Source organism: Parasteatoda tepidariorum, chromosome 9 (genome assembly GCF_043381705.1).
Source record: "Parasteatoda tepidariorum isolate YZ-2023 chromosome 9, CAS_Ptep_4.0, whole genome shotgun sequence".
Classification (NCBI taxonomy): Eukaryota; Metazoa; Arthropoda; class Arachnida; order Araneae; family Theridiidae; genus Parasteatoda; species Parasteatoda tepidariorum.
This window is the reverse complement of record NC_092212.1, coordinates 25,437,514-25,460,786: the sequence shown is the minus strand read 5'-3', so window position 1 is coordinate 25,460,786 and position 23,273 is coordinate 25,437,514. Positions and strand designations below refer to the sequence as shown.

At 27.5% G+C, this 23,273-nt stretch overlaps 2 protein-coding genes across 3 annotated transcripts in view; one reads left to right on the top strand and one right to left on the bottom strand.

The window, feature by feature from the left end:
* Positions 1–17: 17 nt before the first annotated feature.
* LOC107445058 (NCK-interacting protein with SH3 domain) lies at positions 18–20,482 on the bottom strand. The gene is made up of 11 exons (XM_016059374.3): positions 20,096–20,482; positions 18,272–18,372; positions 15,508–15,569; positions 15,031–15,431; positions 13,501–13,662; positions 10,279–10,365; positions 8,273–8,411; positions 5,871–5,951; positions 4,725–4,943; positions 4,400–4,572; positions 18–661 (listed from the first exon to the last, which is right to left on the bottom strand). The coding sequence occupies exons 1-11, from the start codon at positions 20,288–20,290 to the stop codon at positions 479–481; spliced, it is 1,803 nt and encodes a 600-aa protein (XP_015914860.2). The 5' UTR covers positions 20,291–20,482; the 3' UTR covers positions 18–478.
* A 203-nt stretch (positions 20,483–20,685) lies between these two features.
* The window catches only part of LOC107445035 (WD repeat and FYVE domain containing 3 bchs), a 96,865-nt gene continuing 94,277 nt past the window's right edge, over positions 20,686–23,273 (top strand). For both annotated transcript variants that reach the window (XM_043047239.2, XM_043047238.2), the window contains exon 1: positions 20,686–20,935. The gene's annotated coding sequence lies outside the window, so the exon portion shown is untranslated. The remainder of the gene's footprint in view (positions 20,936–23,273) is intronic.

Genomic DNA, 23,273 nt, shown 5'->3' with positions numbered 1-23,273 from the left:
CTCTGTTATCTTGGTGATTTTTTTTTATGTTCTTACAGAATACAAGGAATTTGATTAAAAAGTGAGATTGCCTAATAATTAGAATTATTGGAAAATGGAAGTTTTTATATACAGTAAAAGTTCCAAAGTTCAGTGCTCAATCCAAGCGGCACCAAATTCTACCATCTAGCCAAAGTAAAGTATAAATTAATCAAAGTAAAGTATCAATATATTTTATGAGAAAAATGAAAAAAATTCCATACGTTCATTTCTCAGTGCATGAGTTTAAGGAATATGCTTTATTTAATTGCTAAATATATGTATAAAAAAAACAAACAATAAAAGCAATAGTTTAAAATACTAAAGAAATTTGATATATAAAATATAAAATTTAAACAATTGTGAATAGAACATAAATACTTTGTAACATTATAATATGCATAGATATTTTTAAGTATGATATGTTGAATCTATAATTTGAAAAAATGTAACATACAATTTAAAACCAAGATGGAAATTGATTCTTTATGTCAGTAACAATTGCAACTTCTGATTCCTCAGGGAATTCCTGATCTAGTATAAATTTGAAACACTTATTTAAGCCTTCTACTTGATGCATGTGTTCATCATAATTAGAATTTTTCAAAAGATTTCTAACAAGGCATAAATATTCAAGACGTCTCTGGAAAAAGACAAAAATTTGAATCAAGAAATGAAAAAATAAATAAATAAAATACATTGCAAAATTTTGTCTTAAATCATTAATGAATGGAAAAATAATATTAATCTATAGCATACCTGCCACCATTGGAGAAATAAAATAACGGAGATTTTTTAGGCTGCGAGAAAATTTTTGAAACATCATACATAGTCATGTAAGCCAAAAAAATAAATTAAAAATTGGAAATAACATAAGCACTTACATTTAGCGAAGTAAAAAATAAGTACAACTCTTATTCTAAAGAAGATTTTTTAAACCATTATTTATTACTTAAACTATTTTATAACCATTGTTAAACAGCTGACCCAATTTTGGGTTTACAGCTACTAATGTTCAACTTCATATCCTGTAATTTTGAACCCAATCCAGGAGACAAGGGAGCTCCTGGATCAATCAAGTATTGGGAGAAATTTGCCTCTGTGGAGGACTTTTTGTTGGAACTAACCCGTATTTGAGTTACATAGAGAGGAAAACCACGAAAATGTCCCATGGTCAGATTGATCATAAGGGGTACTTAAATTATTAACACTAAACATAGTGCGATACTGGCAATAGAAGAATCTGTAGAGGAAGAAGAGAAGTATTTTGGATATCAGCGGATATTCCATCAACAATTTAAAAAAAAAAAAATTTCTTCAATAAATACGGCGAAGTTTGAGCATATATGGGTAAACAGGAGACAATCGTAAAATACAGGAGTCTTCGTTAAAAAACAGGAGACTTGGGAGGTATGCTATAGTTATTACTATTTGCAATTGATACTAAAGATTTTGTTCAATTTATTGAGAATCTACATATTTATAAAAGTTCTATCGACATTATTGTCATATATTTGTTGCATGAGACACCAAAATCATGATTATTTATTAGTCTAAGTTATAACCCCATTAACAGAATTTACGGAGTGAATCTGCTGCCAGCACTATCTACATAAATTCAAATTCGTCTGCGACTCCATTGCAGACAAAGATTGTTGTATGAATTCAAGTTAAACTAACAAAACATGAAGCAGAATTTACATATATAGTCTTTAAAAATTGCACACAAAAACTTTATGTTGTTAAAATTCAGGTTTAATTTTATATAATAATACCAAAAAAAAAAAAAAANATAATAATAAAAAAAAAATGAATTTAGAGATGTTTTAAAAAGGAGTTTCAGTGATTTCTCCTAATTTGTTTGTTAACTATTTAAGCATAAATAAAAATTTGGAACAAAAATAATTTGCAGTTGGTGTAAAAATCTATAATGCTCACTGCATTGCTGGAGGATTTTTGTTACTCGGGTTATAACAAAATTTGAGTACAAAAAGCTAATTGTTGCATTAGATCTATATGACATTTTAACACTGTATGTAAATACATTATAAATTAAAAAATAATAATAAAAAAAACTCATGAGAAAAAAAACTCATTTTTTGTTTTTTTCCCCCAATGATACTTATTGTCAACATCTTTTGCCAAAAGATGTTTTGAAAGTATAATAAGAAGGATAAAAAAAAAAAAAAAAACACTAAATTGTGTAGAACAATTAACAATACCATAACAACTAGAACTATTAACAATACCAAAACAATTTCAGATCTGTGAACATAGATTTAAGTAGATTTTAGTCATTAAGAATTAAATAAATTTGTGATAACATAAGTAGTTATTTTGTTGACTGTTCTTATTTAACCTTTAGAACTAACATCACACTCTAATTTGATTTAATCATACTGTAAAGATGTTAGGATTCATACACTTTTTTGGCTTAGTTTAATAAAAAAAAATCGATTTAGGTTATTAAAAAAATTATTAATTTTTTTAATAACTTAATTCAGATTTCAGATACCTATGACATTCTGAAAGATATACTTTCTTACCTTTTGAATAAATTTGGGCTCTGCCATATCAATAGTCATTTTTGACAATTCAAATTTAAACTTTATAACTAACTAGCTTCACACTGTAGTTCAATTTAACACTTAGTGTAACGATGTTAAGATTCATATACTTTTTTTTCTTAGTCTATTCAAAAAAATCAAATCACTTTTTTTACTACTGAATCAGATTTGAGAATTGCAATTGAATTTCAGGTAACTCTGGTATTCTAAAAAATTAACTTTCCTAACTTTTGAACATTTTTTTCTTCTTCTGCAAGCTTTAACTTACCACAGCTTGCTTGTAGAGTAAATTTGAATACATCAAGCCAGGTAACATATTTTACACCCTTAATTCCTTCATGTTCTTTTTTAAAGATAAAATAAATTGCTGCTTAGAAAAATGAATAATAATTGTAACTTTCTTGCATGAATACATAAGTATTTGTCTTATTTCTTTTCAATTAGGTTGAGCAGCTGTTTTTAAATTTTAATCAATTTCCCATTCCCTCACTAATATATAAAATGATGAAATAATGTAAAAGTGAAAGGATTAATTATTCAAAAAAATGAGTTTCCATTGTTTAAAATGCAGTTTTTATTGATTTTTGCTTTTATTAAAAATATAGTTCAAAACTTTAAAGCCAATATGCAATTCTAATAATGCATATGACAATAATTGTTGTAAATTCTATTAATCAAGCCAATAAAATACATTACTAAAATTATCGTACTGATAATGTATATTATAAATACATTATTATGAGTGCTTTGAAAACAGAGATAACTTTCATTTTTTTAATTAAATAAAAACAAAGAATTTAAATAAAACATCATTCTTTCAAACTTTTAGTTTTGAAATTAATTTATTTGGTGAAATATTATGATTAAATTACAGTATCTATCAGGGCTCGAAAAACCACCCGTCTGCGGCGGTCAAAAATTTCCCGCGGACAACGAATTTCTCGAATCAGATGTCCGCGTGGACGGGCCATTTTCTCATTAATGTTCGTGATACACTTTCAATTTTTGTTATCTTACAAGAGTCTAGCGTTTCACTTCTAAAATGACCCTCTAATCTAGAAATCCCGTACAGCAACATACAGCACATGGTGGATTGATGTTTTTTCCGTCTGGGAGTACTGCAGCAGTTTAAAGGGATTTTTCAGCAATGAACTTACAAAAAAACACATTACGTAAGCGTTAAACGCAATTATGAACATCCACCTAAATGGAAAACCCTTTTCAGATTTCTGTGCAGAAATCTCTGTAAATCATAGGCTTGATTGCGGAACTGTTAAACGTCATACTTGATTCATTTAAAAAACTCAGTAACCTCGGATAAATTGACATTCCAGATAACTTGACCTTTGTCATTTAAATTATTTCATAAAAGAAATAAATTACTTCATAAAAGAAATACTAGGTTTTACTATTAGTAACCCAGTATTTCTTTTATAGCTGTATAATGTAATTCTAGTAGTTACTAATTCATTGTGTAATTTATATAAATGTTTGTAATAAATAAGAAAAAATAATATTTTTATTTATTTAGAAGCGACGGGTTAGTTTCAAAGGAGGACGGGTGCATTGTTGGACAAGCCGTCCTGGGTAAAATTGCTGAGTTTTTTCGAGCCCTGGTATCTGTTTTTCTTATAATGTCATTACTTAGATCGAATAACATAAAAAAACATTCATTTACTTAAAAGATTTTTGGATTTGAGATTTTCTTTCTTTTTTCAAAATAAATAAAAGCATAAAAAAAAATTAAAAATACAAAAGAATTAAAAATTTTATTTTAGTTAAGACTTTAATAAAATGAGTAAAAGTTTTTTTACTTTTTCCCCAGGAAGCAAATCTGTAAGTTGTCTAACAACAATATCCAGCAAGACTTTCACATCATTTAGATAAAACAGATCAATTAGATTGGAGAAATGAAACAAATCCACCATAAATTTCATAACTGAGTTAGGTGTTTCCATTGAGTGACTTAAAATTTTTGATGGATCTTCTACAAAAAAAAGACAAAGTAGTATGATTAATCGGAAATAAATGAATAAAATATAAAAAAAAAATGAAAAACAATTTCAAGGATCTTTCATAAGGGCTCTTTAAGAGATTGAAAATAAGTATGTTAAAATAAACATTCAAAATAAAGCTTACCTTCTCTATTGAGCAAAAATACTAATCTTTCAGTCAAATATTGAGCAAAATTTCTTTCTTTCAAGGCTCCCATGACTATATTTTCATCAGGATTTTTAAAATGAAGATTAAATGATAAAATAATACTAAGTAAGCTATCACCCACATCTTCTTCCCCGTCTTTTACTACTTCTTCTAATTTTTCAAATAAAAAGTGAAGAAACTTTTTATTGATGAAATCTGTAAAATAAAATTCAAACTTTTATGATGGTTAAAAAGTCATAAAAGAGTTTATTTTCAAAAAACCACTTTTTTGATAAACTAAGGAAGCAATGAAAATTATCCAGCAAAATATTATAGTATAAAATTGCATAATGGTGTTAGATAGGTGATATTATGAGACCTCTTAAAGTTACATATCTATAATTAATAAATTTTTCTCTTTTGATTGTTTTATAACATTTTAAAATTTGATAAAAAAAAAATTCTAAGGGTATGAAATAAAATTTTATAATTAAATTTTTACAAAATAATATAAAAGTTAACTCTTTATTTTAAAAATAAAATTTCAACAAAATTCCATTGTTTATTTTTTATGTAACAAAGTCAGGTACACATTAAATTTTTGCTCTAAAGTCAATTTATGAGTAATATTAATAACACATTAAAATTAATAAGAAAAAATTACTTTTTCTGGGTGATGTAGTCAATTAGTAAACTTAATTTAATTAGTTCATCTCAGATCTTTTAAAAAGAAAAAGAGTAGGAAAAAAGTAGATGGACTAATTTATTTTAAAATTTTACTATCAAAGTTCTATTTAAAACTTCATATAAAAAATATAAGTTAAAAAAAAAACGCATTATAAGGCACAAAACAATGTAAAAATATTTTAATCTACAATAATAAGAATTGAAAAAGATTTATCTTATGTAGCAATTCGAAATTTAGGAAGATCACACATCAATATTTCTGATAATGAATTATATACAGATTGATTTGATAAATCATAGGTACCAAAGTCAATTTCGAACGTAATGTTATATAAAATCCAATACTTCAAAAAGAAGATACATTCATAACCAGTCAAAAGGTAACAAATAATGCACAAAACGCTTATGCGCATAACATTTTAATAATAATATTTGGAAAGAAATTACACGTCTTACCATATGTTCCTGTAGGAGGTTGTTCACCAGTACTAAAAATTGCAGCTAATAAGCATGTTGAATATAATACCTTTTCTCTATCTAAAAAAAAAAAAAAATTTTTTAAATTCAAAGAAAAAAAAAACAAGAAGGGAATTACATCCTTATTAAAGACAAACAAGCAAAGTAAAAATCAATTTTGTTAAAGAAAAATGTGAAAAGAGGGTAATAAAGAAATTAATATATTTAAATATTTCATTAGAATAATGCAAATAACTTTGAGAATAAATATAGATAATCAAGAAAAAAAAAATATTTTGATCAAGTTTCATGTACAGTAGGGAACCGATTATCCGGAATGATCGGGACCATCACTATTCCGGATAACTGATTTTTCCGGTTTTCTGAATCGCTACAAAAAGCTGTTTTTTTTATTGTTAAACCCAACTAAAAAAAAATATTAAAAATATTTGGAAATAATCTCAAAAAGAAGAAAAAACGATGAAGTAATACACTAATGATTATTTCCAAAATGATGGTAACGTCATCTTTCAAAAAAGAAAGAAAAATCCTAAAATCTTAAGAGGGAAATTTTTTTTAAAATGGAGGGAAAATTTATCGAATATCGTTCCGGTTTTTTGGTTTCCCGGTTTTCTGATTTCCGAATAACGGGTTCTGTACTGCATTAATATAAATAAAGTATTTATGAAAGAAAAGTGTTAGTAAAAAACAAATGTTCAAAATATTTTACTCTTACACAGTCACAAAAAAATTAATTTTAGAATTTCTTTTGACAACAACTATATTGTAACCAATCATAAAACCTAAACTTTATTTTTAATCGTATTAAAATAAAAANAAAAAAACAAAAAAAAAAAAACAAACAAGAAAAAGCCTTTAAAATAATTATGCTAATATCTAAAAAAAAAATTGAATTTAAGATTTTTTAATGACTTTGATTACTGATAAATAAGCATGAAATATAGTAAATAATAATTAAAAATCAGTTTCTCGAAAACTTATCCTAGAGTTTTATGAATGGCAATTAAGATTTTGTTGACTCAAGCAATTAGTTTTTGAGGCATAAAAAATATTCAAAACATTAATAAAATAACATTAAGGCAACATAACTATTTGTCTTCTGAATAAGCCATTGGGACAATATCTTGAAGATTAAAGGTTCATCTTAGAGACCAGAAAAATCTGCATTTGTTGAAAAAAATAATGTTTACTCAGAGAAATAGTTTCTTTTCTTTATTATTAATGAGTAAAGAGATCGATTTCATATCTCAAACCATGGAGACAATTTGATCATTAGGTCATGAATTTAGAGTTAAAATTTTTTTATTTTGTAAAATGTACACTAAACTTTTCAGGAAAAAAAATTCAAAGAAAGAAAAAAAAAAGAAAGTAAATTTTAAACTTTTCAAAGAAAAGTTTGAAATTTTAGTAAGAGGGATAAGTATGTTGTCAAATAAAGTGTAATTTTATGTACAAATAAGAAATTATACCTTCTCATGTGCCCCATTAGACACACTCAAAGTACCTTAAGTGTATAGTTAAATTCTATTCAGGAATGCCTGACCGTATTTTAAGAGAGAGAGAGAGCATATCCAAAGAAAAGTCCAAAAAGAAATTTTCAAAGAAAAGATCAAAGAAAGTTAACAAAAAAAAAAGGTCAAATTTCAAACTTTTCAAGGAAAAGTTGACAATTTGGGTAAGAGGGATAAATATATTGTCAAATAAAATGAAATTTCATGTACAAACAAGAAATTATACTTTTCCTTGTGCACTATTAGACACACATATCATTTTATATCTATAGTTAAATTCTATTCAGAAATGTCTCAACATATTTAGAGTTGTTTATAATTTCAACATGGATTTATTTTTTTTGAGCTGTGTTAGTTAGCTTACAGGAAAAGAAAACAACAACAATTGGAAATTTATTCTTTAACAGGCTGAATCTAAGAAACGTCATAGGTTCTTTAAGCAGTAACGTTTTTTGATGATACCATTGCTTAATTGTAGNTAAGCAGTAACGTTTTTTAATGATACCATTGCTTAATTGTAGCACATGATTCAATGTAAAAATAAATAAATTTTACAGAGAAACTTTATACATTGGCAAACAGGATAACTTAATGTTTTTTATTTTATTTTATTTTAAGTGTTGCATGTCTCTGAAAGGTTGATAAGACAATTATCACACATAAAGCTTAGTCTCACATAAATCTTAAATACTGTATGGAAAATGAAAAAAAAAAAAAAAATGCATTATAAGGTGTAAAAATAAAATATAAACAAAAAGAATCCTGATAGTTTAATGAAATAAAATTTATTCATTATTAATTTTATATTTAAGTTCAAATATCCACACTGAAATTTATTTAAACTTATATCATTAAGAATAAAGTATTCACCTTCAAAATTATCTTGAATATCTCTGGCAAGTTCCATTGTTATTACTGAATTCAATAGATGTGTCACAACCCTCAAGTCCAATTCACAAAGGGTCATGAATACATGAAGCATTTTAATTCTTAGTGTTCTTCTAGGTTCCTATAATGAATCTTAGGCTTAGTTAGCAATAAAAAATCATTTCTTTAATGGAATAATGAAACACATATATTATGAGTCTAAATTTTACAAAAGAAATTTGAGAGTGGAACATACTTATACAAATAATTAGGCAGGTTAGGAAATGATGTACAAACTGGATAACATTATATATATCATATCATATAATATCTCTAATCCACACACGTTTTCAATAAATTTAAGCCACAAATGCTCAAAAAAAATTTTTTTTTCAGAATTTTCCAGATTGCTTTTAGCAAATTTCCTTTATTTACATATCCCTTATATGAGTATCAATAAAATTTTTTTTATAATTAACTTTCCTGTTATGCCTCATTCTTATACAAAAAAATATTTTACAAATCACTTATGCTTGCTATTAGAATGAAAAAAAATTTTTTTTTTTTTTAAAAAACTATTACGAGTCAAATTTTATTGGAAAAATATTGGGCTTTTAAGTACTAGTAATTCAAATTAATTCTATAGTCGGACTTTCCAGGTCTTTTACTTAAATAACCAAAGCTTTCCCTGAATTTTCAAGAGTAATAAAATTTCTAACTTTTCCCTATTCCGTGACCACCTTGGTAAATTTTATTAATAAAATTTTAAAAAAATATATACATATATAACAACAACTAGATTTTTTTCCTTCAGATTACATTAAATGTAATAAATTGTTAAAAAATTACACTATACGCATGTTCTTACAACTGTTTAATAATATAAAGGGTCAACACTTATTTGTTGAAGAAAATTAATTTGGTAATAAAATATATGAAGAGAAAAAATAGAATTATTAGCTTAATCCATTGTTAATATTGCACCAGCAAGGGGTGTTACCCTACTGTCTCACCGCTGGTGTGGAATCAAAATATTCTATTGCAAAAGGCCTGAGTATGAAAAACATAATCATGTTTTATTACCACTTTCCAATCATATTTGCCATTTATGAGACAACTGGAGAGTTCAAATATGAAATTTTACATACGAAAATATTATTTTTACCAATTAATAAATGCAGTCGACCTCGCTTACGAAAAGCGAACAGAAACCACAATATTTGCTCATTATATCTGAGTGCTAATAAAAACAGGTTCTTTGAAAAATTCAGAAAAGCCCATATATACTTACTAAATTTTAAAATATATTACTTTATTAATTTTTTTTATTTCCGTACAATACAAAAGAAATTTGTCAATTTGCTCTGAACTATATTATTGTCTCATTGTCGAGTTATTGTTCTGTGGATTCGATTCATGACCGAAAAACATCATCATTTGCACCCAAAGTCAAGTTTTTCGATACACTCAAAAGCCATTGAGTATGTTGGAAGAGATTCAGCATGAAGGAAGTTCAGAAGAAACTTATTGAAAAAAATATCAGTTGTGCAAGCTCATGGATGCCTGACGGAAAGAGAAAAAGAGAGAGACCGAGAATAATACGGCAAAGATGCATTAAGGAAGATCTTAGTAGAACAGGAATAACTGGATGGGAAGAAGCTCATTGCTTGGCCAAAAACAGGAGTGTGTGGAAAAATAAATTTGAGTCCTTATGAGCCATTTCGGCACAAAGAGGATAAGTAAGATCAGTTGTGCTGAAGCAGTGGGGAAAAGTTTTAAGAATCACAAAAATATTTCTCGCTACAATTGCGATTTGCTTGTTAAAAGCGAGCCATTCTCCATTGTATTAACAAAGTTTTTCTGGTTTCCTTGTTAAATCAGGGCTTGTTAAAAGTGAGTTTGACTATAAAGATTTTATAAATTTGCATCATTTTAATAATTTTTTAAGCACTGCAAAGATTTTTTAATTTAATAATATAGTATAAAGTACTATCATAAACAAATTATACCATTTGATAATAGGTAACTAACAGCAAAACCATTTCATATTCGTCACATTGAACTATTTCTCGAGTCACTCTAGGGTTCGCATCAACCTGAAATTACAGAAATTTATGAATTCAAAAGGTAGATGAAACATTAAATTTTAAGTCAAAATATACCAGTGATATAAATTCTACAAATATAAACAAAATACAGTAGAAACTTGATGGATAATTTTTCACAGGTTCAATGATTTCCGTTGAAAACAAATGCGGGTCAACTTAAAATATGAAATAAGGACTTGAAAAAGTATAAAAAAAAATTAACTTGACTTAAAAATAAATAAATTTACAATAAGCAAAAAAAAAAAAAACTTGATTAAAAATTTTTTGAGCATACTGCATAAATATTTATGATAAAAAGAAATTCGAATAAATATATTTTTATTTGTTATATTTTAAACACACTTGTCTTGTTTTTAATGGCTAATGGTTTGTACACATTTGTCTTCTCATACAAAATATTAACCACTTAATGGTTGCATAAGTTTAAAACAAGTTTACGACCATAAAAGTGCCTATTTATTTTATTCAAGAAAATTATATAAGACTAAATGGATGTACAATATATGTATTCATTTTAATGTTCGGATATAATTGTGAATATACATGTCTTATGAGTGCTGACATCAAGTTTAAAATAAACTATGTCTAAACATATTACAAATAGTCTGGTACTGCCATCTAGTGTATAGATTTGGAAATAAACATGATTCTGGGCAGAAGATATCCATTGTCTTAATCTTTTTAGCTCATTATTTTTGAACACTAAAACACGGAAATAACACGGGCAAGAGAAATAAAGAATGAAACTTAACCCCATCATTTTGACGGAAACAAGAAGGAAGGGGTTAAATGTGGTGATGTTCAGTTCATCACCACACACATTAAGATAAGAATAAAAATGAATAACAATTAAAAATAATATACTCTTAAGTAAGAGAACAAGATCATTAGAATGATCACTAATTGCAAGGTGTTAAAACTATTTATTTAAAGTAGATCATTTAAGATATTTAGAGTTACAAATTTTGTTCCAGGAAGGCATTCACACTAATTAATAATAGGTACATAAAATGAATTTACATGAAATTATACATTATGAAGCTGCACTGCTACAATATAAAATAAATAAAAAAATAATTAAGGGGTGATAGAAAATCTTATAATATAACTTAGCTGTTGAGGATCCTCATATTTTTTTTGTGTCTTAACCTCAGCTCTCCAAAAACATGTCTGTCCTTTCCTTTTCTCTCACCTCCTCTAACCAAGCCCCCAAAGCATACTCAACTCTTATTGGCTGTTACCACCATCACAAAATAAGTAGGGCTATACTTGCTATTTCTTTTTTTTTTTAAATTTTATTTTTGGTTAAATTATTTAAGGGCAGAAAAAGGCAGGTGAAAACTTATGAAAGAGAAACTAAAACTTTAAAGTAATTATAGCAGTGCAGAGCAGTGCAGCAAAGATAAAAGTAACAAAACATCATAAAAGCAATACCACATATATATAAAAGTAACAAAACATCATGAAAGCAATACCACATAAATTGTCGACATTTATAAAAAATTGCTATTATTTTCTTTTAAGTTCCTAAGTAAAAGTTCTTCATCATTTTAAAGGCTTTGATTTCACAAAAGCTGATATTGGTTGTAGTTCTGATTTTCCATATTCATTGATAACATTTTACGCTTATTATATATCTGCAACCAACATCACACCACAAGTGGCAGCATTTTCCTCAACTGCTACAAAAACATACGTTTAAGGCAGAGGTCGCCAAAGTGGTCNAATTCCAAAAATATATTTTTCAGGACTTTGGCGACCCCTGGTTTAAGGCATTAACAGTAACAAATCTTCATTTATTTTTTCATCATTAGCATCAGAAGTCAGAGTTTTTCTTCTCAAAATGAAGTAGAACACCATAGTCAAGATTCACTGGTTGCGGTCAGTGAGAGGGTGAGAAGTGCTGTACCTAATGTGCAGGTCATCGGGGGCCTAAGCTCTAGACCAGTGATTCACAAAGTGGTCTATATCCACCCCCTCTGCAAGGGGTCCATGTCAAGTGAAAAAAAAAATTGGTGGTCCATGAAATAAAAATGGGGGTCAACGATAGTGGATCTCATATAAACAGGTCGTGACTTTTAATTTTGGCCTTTCATGAATGGAATAATCAACATACACTGATAGTACCTATTTACTTACATTATACTTCCTTATAATATAAAGACATACACCTATCTACATTCTACATAATTTATAAAAGTAGCTATGACGTAAACATTTTATTAAAATGTAAGTTATTAGGATACTTTTTTTTTCGATATGTGAAACTGAATTATTATAAACTAGCCATTGCCTGCAGCTCCGCCCGCGTAGGTTCGTATTTTCTCTATGAGTAAGGTTTTATTTTGTTAAAAAAAGTATTTTTCCGCAGTAAATTGTAGATAGCCTGTGTCAACTCCTAAGCTAGCTAGACCTCCAATTTTGTCTGCGCACAAGATCACGGAGATTTGTTTTACGTGAAAACCTAATAAGCAGACCGACAATACCTTACTATGGTTTTGTATACAAACTTATTTCCTCAATTATAATATTAGTAGCGGAGTAAGGGTTTTATAGTACACTATTTTATTCCATTTAAATATTAATTCAATTAAATTAGTAATTAAATTAGTTTGAATTTAATCAATAAATGTATAAAAGTAACATGTGCTTTTTCACACTACACTTCACTAAAGTTAGAAATTTAAATCTTTCACAGTGAGTAGCCCTATACCAGCTGTCAAAAATACATTTGAAGTTTATGAGTTTACAAAAAATCAAAATCCATAAACTGAAAAACATGGCAAGGGGTCTAAGAGACAAAAAAGCTTAGGAACCACTGCTCTAGACGATCAAAATTGTGAGAACATGACGTCAGATCATCTTCAGGAATGTTTCCCACACCATCACCTATAGCCTGAGCAGCTCTAATACAACGTAAACAACGTACAACCTCAATTCAAATCTATGTAAAATTTCTAAATTATGAATGCAAAAATCTGTAAGTTTCAGAACTGATCTAAACAAGTGTTACTAACATTATAAGGGTATGTTAGAACAAGATAATTCATACAGGAATATGATAGAGGTTCAACTGTATTATCTAATTAAAAAGGAAAAAAAAAATATGCATTTAAGTCTTACAAGTATATTGTTCAGATCCACCAGCAGTTTACTAATATGATCTTCATCTTCATGAACAGGCCAACTTCTTTGCTGCTCATCATTTTTACAGTACCAGAGCTGCCTGAAGATATCAAGCAGTGTCCTTTTATCTTCACTGTACACTTCAGTTTTTGTGTCTTCCTAATTGTTGAAAATAAAAATAAAAAACATTAAAGTAAATTATGAACAAAATAATAAGATAGCAAAATATAGATGACTTAATATATATAAATAAATAATTTTCCTCAGGCAGAGCTGGATTATACCTTTCGTAGGCCCTAGGCATAGCTGTTTTTGGGCCCTCCCATCCTTCCCTCACTCCTCCCCACTTTTCAAAATATATGCTAAACTTTTCTTGCATATTTTTTTTACATTTTTATTAATATGGATTTTAATTTACAAATTTGTTTATCGAACTTTATCTGCAATACCGACATACTGCCGATATTGCAGATGATATCGATAATACCATTATGATTAGTTCGATCGATAACTATGTAAACACTTCACATCAACAATACAACAACAAACCAGCAAAAAATTTGTCAGAATCTGAGATTAAACTAAAAGCGCAAAATTTGGTGAAAATTTACTCATCCGATTTAGAGGAAAACTTTCTAGATGAATTTTTACTATTTTCAAATTTGTATGAACATAAATCTGCACAAGAAAGCTCAAATTAAGGCTCAAATTAAAGATAAACTTGTGAATACTTTTCCTAACGTTCACATTGCATTAAGAATATATTTGTCGATTCTTGGATCATATACAGAAGGAGAAAGATCTTTCTCCAGATTAAAATTGATAAAAAATTATTTGCGTTCAACAATGAATCAAGATCGTTTGGCATCGCTCGCACTTACGTCTATTGAATACGACATTTTGCGTAGTTTGGAATTCGACAGCATAATACAAGATTTCGTTGAATCCAAAAAAGTAATATATTAGATCATAAGATTCTGCAAAATAATTTATTACCCAGAAATATTATATTTTTATTTGTATCTTCATAATTTTGTGCAAAATACAATTGTTGTTTTTAAAGCTAAATTATTTTTGTTAACAAATTTTTTTCTCCCAAGTTTTTCGTAGGCCCTAGGCACGTGCCTAGTGTGCCTATAGGTTAATCCGGCCCAGTCCTCAGGTAATCACCACTTAAGATGCAACTCTGAATAATGAGAAAAATTTTGTTTGCCCTTATTATGCTATGTAGAAGAGTGCTTAATACAATACACAGTTCCTATACTTAAAGAGCTAAAATTTTTAAAGTATAACAGGAAGAAAAAAAATGCTGTTTTAAATGTACCCTTTATTCTAATCAAATGCTTATAGAAAAATAAAAATAGGTAAAGTTAAATCCAAAACAATTATTTTAATATAGATATGCTGAGTGCAATATGATAAAAGAACAAATAAATAAACATAAGCTTAGAAATTGAACAGATAAATATTTTTTCACATAATGAAAAATATATGTAAATCACTTAATAAATAATGAGTAAAACTTACTTGCAAAACTTCAGATTTCAAATTTCCCTTCAATTGCAGCCACAACTGATCAAGCATTGGAATAGCTTCTTTGAAAATGTCTAACATGACTCCAACTGCAGCAATAGAATTTTCATGACTTATTTGTGTTTTATGTCTAACACTTTCAATTAAGCTTGGCACTAACCATGTTGGCACTGTATAGTCAGTAATACAATCTGTTTGAGTGCTTAGTTCAGCATGATTTTTAGTTTCACTGTGAATAGCTATTGATGCCACATTATTTTGCACATCATTTGGAAGTGATGAGTTACTTTCACTAACTGGAATATGACTAGAAGAAGATAGTTGAAATGCATGCCTTGGAGAGTCTTCAGAGTGGGATGTTTCATGATTGTTCAATACTTTGTTGCTACAAATATCTAAAAAAATGTTGGTTATAGTATAAGTTTTAATTTATGTTTGAGCAAGTGAATACAGGTGCAAAAGAATTATTACCTTCATACTCATTGCAAATTTTTTGATTTTTTAAGAAAATAGTTCTTTGGTCAGAAAGGTACCTAAAATAGAAATTATACTTAAATCAAACTTGATATATATGCATAGATGGTGGGAAGTCATATATCTGGAATACTTGGAATTTTGGTAAATTCCAAAAATATATTTTTCAGGACAATAAGGTTGTAAAAGTAAATACTGATTACAAAATGTGTTACTCAATTATAAAAACATTAATTTACATTAAAATTACAGAGAACGTTCAAATAAGTATTCGTTCCTTGTTAATTTCATAAACTAAAGAATGCTTAGTATAAAATAAATGTCCTTGATAAAAAAAATATGCAGAAGACAACTTCAACTTTTTCTTTTTAAAATTTTTTATTTCTTCCGAAATAAAGATGTTTTTCTATTTTATGTGAAAAATTGGCAAAATGATATCCAGATTAAAGTCAATCTTAATTCAAATTCATTCGAAAAATCCATCTTAATGAATTAAAAGATTAAACATAGGAGGTTATTGAATAAATCTTTTAATAAAAACATTTCCAATTTAAGCTAAAACAAAGCCTGTTTGCATCCATTTTTTTCAAACACAATTAATAATAGATTAATTCATATTCATATTTTATTCCTCTCACCTAAGTTCAGTTTCTTTTTCCTTAACTGCCATTTTTTCTTTATAACAACGCTGTAAGTATTCTTTTTAATTAAGCAGGAAGGCAACAAATACCCAGAAAAAATTCTATGAATTTTTCCAGATTGATTTATCACATTTCTCTGATTTTTTAAAATGATGGGCATAAATGTTATTAATTTTTCAGTTAAGCAATATTCTTATACATGAAATTTGTTACAAAACACTTACACTTGCTATTAGTTAGTTGAAACTAAAAATTTTTACTAAGAAAGAATTATTATAAGACCTATTTTTATGGAATTTTCTTTTTCAAAATTTCAAGTACCTCAAACTCAATTTGTTTTCCCTAACTTTTTTGGTATTTTAATTAAATTCTTTGCCATTTCCTTCTTTTTTCCAGATAGATAAAATTGTCTGACTTTTCTTTGTTCTGTGGCCATCTTGTCAAAACAGTATAAATGTTAAACTAGCCTAAACACAGCAAAATGAGATAATTTTTTCCCCCTTCTATACAACAGATTGCATACTTAGTAAAAAATTATTTATTTTTGGGTAGGGGGGGATTTAACTATTCTAATTTTTAAAAAATGTCTGGGAAACGGACACTTTCATAAAATAGAAGTCCGGATATTGGACTTTAATACGGTAGTTATACATAATTACAGTTCAATGACATAAAAAATATATAATATTATAGGAACAAAATCTTTATAAGAAATAAAATTTCACTTTAAGTTAACCTTTTGGGAAGTAAGCACAGAACTTACGACATTTATTTAAGTAAGCGAAAGTGCACCATTCTAAAATAATATTCTGAATCTTTTATGATGAAATTACATACACAGTAAAACCTCCTGTAATAGACACTACTGCAAGACGGACGCCTCTCAATACGGACATATTTTTAATTCCCCAGGATTTTCTAAGAATATACCATTATGTACATTCTCCGCAAAGCGGACACTCCCGTAACCGGACAGTCATTTTGGTCCTGAAATGTTGTTTTCTATCTCTACAAACCGGACATTACTTTTTCTAAATTTGAAAAAGGAACTATTTTTGCTTTAAATTGCAAGCTAAAAAAAGTGCAACTTTTCACCATTTTTAAAGCATGTAAATAAAATTTTCTGCTTTATCCGTAACTAAAAATATTCTTAAGCTATTTCACCACTGAAAAATCAATCTTTCTCCTGTCACCTTGCCTTATCTTTGTAAAGAAAGGAGAGAAAATGGTACTGCACTCCTGAAATAATTCTGACATCGGCATCTTTTGATCTTTTCATCTGGACCACACAGGTTATGAGACCCCTCAAGTTGAAATGACTTCTCTCAATGCTTCTTCCCCATTGAAAATTTCTTTAATTTTCTTATCAATTTGAAGACTGTATTTAACACAACTGGGGTAAAAAAAAGAGAACAGAAGTATAATCTTTGAGGTGTTTATATAAATGAAACATTTATTCAGACACTTGATAGCTGATCAATTGTGAATAATCATCTCCATAGGTCGTCATGACTTACAGGTATGCATTACTTTTTTTTCTGTGAATCATGGGAGGTTTTTTTCTTAAAGAAGGTATTAACCATGGTCCCTATCAAATGATAAGTAGGTGTAAGGGGATGTAAAACTGATAATTGAAACGGACTGAGGACAGAAAGCTCCTATTTGGTACCATATGTCAAACTTGAGTATCTATGCTGATATAAAAATTATATTTATTTATCTGTAGCCACATCCAGAATTATATATTTATATCAAACTTCTTTCTTTTTCTTTTTTATCTTTCTTATTGTTTAAATAAATATTCATGTAGATATTTATAGTCTCCTTGTAGATATTATTTAATTATTTCTACATCTTTGAAAGTATTCTAAAAACAATTTACGGTGTTAAATTTCGCTATTAGGGTACCCTTCCCGCAAACGGACTACTTTCATAAACGGAAAAATTTTTTGGTCCCATTAATGTTCGCTTAACGGAGGTTTCACTATATATTCTTACACAAGAACTAAAATAATTTAACTAATTTTAACACAAATTGTTAATGATGCAAAATTTAGCAGTACGTTAAGAATTCTCTTTCAGAATTTAACATAAAGCAAAATATAAAAGTAATACTGTACTTCATAGCCTCTCTGGTCCTTTTTGAAATACTATTTGGAGACTCAGCATGAATTTTTTCTAATGCATCCTCAACCAGAAAAATATACTCATCAGGATTTATCTAAAAAGATATTTAAATTAGATTTGTACAAAAAAATTCAAACATAATTTTAAAAATGCTACAAGTTACTCTAAATATTTTTGTTGTATTTTATTATCTTTCTGTTATGTTATAGCCGAAGAGGGAAAAGCAAAGTCGTACCAAAATATTTCAATAACTGAAGGACCTCAGAAACTGATTAGCCCAGAGCTCAACATAGTCTACCCATGGTTCTTTAAAAAAAAGCTAAAATTGTTTTTTTTTTATATAATTAATTGTTTTGTTTCAAAAGTAAACATACAAAGCAATAACACTTTGTAAACTTAGCTATTGCAGTTTGCTTGAACAAGTATTAATATGAGTTATCTTCCACATTGTACATCGTGTTACATCTTTTAAAACATATTTCTTTTGCAGATCTAAAGAATTTGATATTACATTTAGATGTTTAAACTATAAAACATTATAACTATATGTTAAAACGGTGAGATTTCCGTATCGTGATCTGTGGCAGAATCATCACCAAGTCTTGGAAAATTCCGGGCAGTTCTCCGCGAGAAACTAAAAAAAACATCACAGAAAGGGACCAACTTGAAAGGTATGACTCGTAACCATCTCCTGAGCTCATTCTAGGCAGGGTAAACAAGGCGCAGCAACCTGCTGCCTTTTTACTCAAAAGAATCCACCCTGTTGCCCCTGATGTAATAGACTCCATACACTTTTTGCCCTTTCTTTCCTCAACCCTTCTTTATTCCCCCCCCCAACTCTACAACGGAGTTCTTAAACTTTTGTTATTTTCAACTCTTTTCATTTAGTTTGTCATTGCTGCCAATACATAGATTTATATGGTAAAGAAAAAATAGCCATCACACCTCCTTGTTGCACTTTACTTTGAAAAGTTTGCAGTTACTTCCCCTATCACTAAATCATAATTATTATTAATCATTTTAATTATTAAATCATAACTACAGACACTTAGAAAACATACATTTATTATTTTATTAATATATGCATGCATTTTAAATAAATTACTAAGCTAATTAGCTCATTAACTCGATATATATATATACATGTTAATTTATTAATAAAAATTAATATGATTGCTTTGCTACTTTCAGTAAAGTAAAAAAAAAAATTGATAATGTTTTTTAATATGTTTTTTTAGCGTGTTATCAAACATGTAAAGCCCATAGAAAGAAATTATTGCCTTTTTAGAATAATAATGCACTTTTTTTTAAACTTTTGCACCCTGCCCTTTTTTCTGCCTAGAATGAGCTCTGCCATCTCCAGGCAAACATCTACACGTTTTTTATAAAAAAAATTTGCATGTTTAAAATCTATTTTGCACCTCGACAATTGTAGTTTGTGCGACAGATCACGATACGGACATATCCTCGTTAAAACTATTAAATATTAACTATCACTATTATCAGGAAAAATGGTACTTTTCCATTTTAGTCGAAACAAGTAAATTTAGTTATTCTCCCAGCAATGCATTTCCTTATTTTAGTAGGTAAATAAAACATTACAAAGATATAATTTTTATTTAAATAAACATTTGCAATTGGGATATTTCCGTATCGTGATACAATCGCCAAGGTATCAAATAGATTTTAAACTTACAATTTTTTAAAAAAAAACCGAAAGTTGCCAACACATGGCGATTATTTTGCCACAGATCACGATATGGAAATCTCCCAGCAATTTTTATGCATTGATTGCATTAGGAACAAATCCTGCATACTTCAACTTTGTTTATGTATGTATGAGGTACATAACCGAGTTTTCCTCTCATATCAACACAAAGAGCCCAATTAGGATTGTTTGAAGAATCAGATACGGGTATAAAACGATCGTCTTTTTTGAAAAGCAACACATGTTGATGTCCAGAAGACAAATCGTATAAAGCAACATATAATATAGGTTTGATATCCGTCATATTCTTTTATAATATATGTGGATATAAAACAAAAGCAAAGTGCATTTCTTAGAAATAGATTTCCTCAGAACGAACTGAAGAAGGAAACGATACAATTATTAACGCAATTAAAATTTTATTAGTTTTTTGGCGCCCGGTCTACTTCACTTTAAGATTTGTTGACAACCAGACAGAAAGTAAACAAAGTCAAGCGATGAAATTTAATCGAAATGAAGAATCGATTTTATTAATTAAAATCGATTAAAAATGTAATGGAAAAAAATGTTTTTCCTTGAATTACAGTAATTTTAATTACGGTCACTGAATATTGCCTCAGTATACTTATTTATCAATTTTGAAAGTTAAATCGTAATAAAACTAGCATAATATTAGTATTCGAAAACCAAAACTTAAACATCTAAACTCAACTAAAAATGCCTGGGCTCGTCGTCTGTGGGTCGGTCCATCTAAAAACTTGTGAAATTTTTTAAATTTAAAGCAAAAAATGAATCATTTCACTCAATTATATCATTTCTTTTGTTATCCTACTTCATTTTTCCTTTCATAATGATTTCAACTATCCATTAAGCATGATCATAATTCAATGAATGTTTTGACGTTTCAAGACAGAAATTTTCTAAATATGGTTTTTTGATAGGTGTTTTGGTAAGACGTGAAAATTGTATTCATATATTTTATTTTGAATAGGCAATTCATTTTTCCGAAAAATTCTTGTTAATTATTTTCCCTAATAAGATATCCTTTTGTATTTAAGAATCAATTTTTTTTCTTCTTTTAATGGGAATATTTTTAAAAATTTTAATTTACTTGAATTTAATAATTTCTTTGTAAAGCTTTATATTTTATCTATGCAAATTATTAAATCGTTTAAAAAAAAGTTATTTTTGTAATGTTATATTGGGGATATTTATGTATTAAAATAGTATTTACCATGACTTTAAAATATAATTTAATTGCTTTAAAATAGTAAGGTTAAAAACCACATAATATATGCTTTAAAATTGTTAATTATTTAACTTATTTTACAATAATACTTTTAATTTGACTTTTTTTTTGTATATTCTACACACTATATATTTTAATGATGGCTATAGTTTTTTTTACAGGGTAATAAATTAGCTGCAAAGTAAAAAAATAAACAATTGGAAAAATTATTTTATTTAGAGAAACATATTCATTTGACCAAGCTATCATTGTTTCAATATTATATTATACATTTTAAAAATATTTTTGATTTAATGTTCACAATATGAAGATATATGGGAGTCTATCCAGGTATACCGTTTTGCTGGCCTTCACACAATTCAAATTTTAAAAATGTTCCCTTCACAAAATTCTAATTTATTAAGCTGCCCCTTTATAAAATTGACATTCCTAAAACCACCCCCGGAAGGAAGTTTTACTGTATAAGAGTAATATTTTTAAGTGTTTCAACTTGGATTTTTCAATATTTATGTTGACACATTGCAATTTAATTGCACATTACAATTTAATCTCTGTTTGCAAGTCATATGCGATCTTCAAGTTCCGACATCGACTGCATTTCATAGGCAAATAGCCTTTCACGATTCACAATGATGCAGTTTAAAAATCACTCCTTACGGTTTTTATCCACTCGATTTACCACGCATTATCCACGCATTTTTAAAGTCTAATTTTATGATTCACATTCATTCAATTTTAATATCAAACATCAATTTTTGTATTTATGTGATTTAAAAGTTATGCATTACGATTCACTTGATACGTTTTTAAAATCTAATATTCGTATTCATTAAATTTTAAAACCGAACATCATGATTCTTATTCACAATTTTTTTTAGAAGAGTTTATAAGTGAATTCGATGGATAAAAAAATAATAAAAATTATGTTTTATGTTCTACAGATAATTCAAAACATTTTAGTGACATTTAAATTTTATGTAAATGCAGATAATTAAAACATGATAATATATGAATTTTTTTTATAATTTTCAAGAAGTAATTTTTAATTACTATTTATTAATATTAGTCAAGAATGGTTCAAATCTATGTTTAAGAATTGCTATCTCAACTAATAGTTGAGAAATTTATATTTCTAAAAATAAAATGATTTTTAGTTTTAAAAAAATCGTGTAGCTGTAATCAATTAATCTCTGAAACTTAATTGAATAATATGAACAAACAACTCATAAAATGTAAGTGTAATTTTGTAAAAAATATATAAATAATTTTTCAAAAGTATTTTATCATTTTTTGAAATATTTTTGATAAGCATAAAATACAGTGATTGCTAAAGCTGAATGTTTTTCATAAATTAAAAATTTTTCTCTAAAACAATTTCCTTTTTTCGCAAAATGGCACCGAAAAAATAAAACCTGGATCGATCCCTGTTTGTAAAAACAGACATCAACTTTTAATAAGAAAATGGGATTATAGGTATCAATTCTCTCTTCAAATCTATGGTAGAAAACCATTGGTAGAAAAATATATTGTTATTACATTTTTATTGCATTTTTTAAAAAAATATTTACTGCTATTTCGAAAAATTTTCACTGTTCTGGCTACTCACTCTTGTAAAATTAAAACTATTAAATGAAGAAAAAAAATAATGTTTTGAAGAAATGTAATGGAAAATGGTTGATTGACTGTATAAAGCTAAGTACAAATGCCACTAGGGGTTAAAATTCAGTGGGAGAATTTAGAGTTACTGCTTCAGATTGATTTTTAGGCCTAAGCTTTAAAAAAGGGTGCCATCCTATATTATTATACTTGTATTTACAATATAATGCATTCTTTCAATTTAATTTTCAATTAAAGAAACAAGTGAATTCGGAAGACTCTCCAAGCATACTATAATACTACTGAAAAAATATCAAATGGTGATATTTAACAAAAATATAACCAAATAAGGTATAATAATCAAATTATGGCAAACCTTTCAATTTGTTTATGTTGTAATATTAATTTTCTTAAATTTGTTTTACACTCATGGTGACCTTTT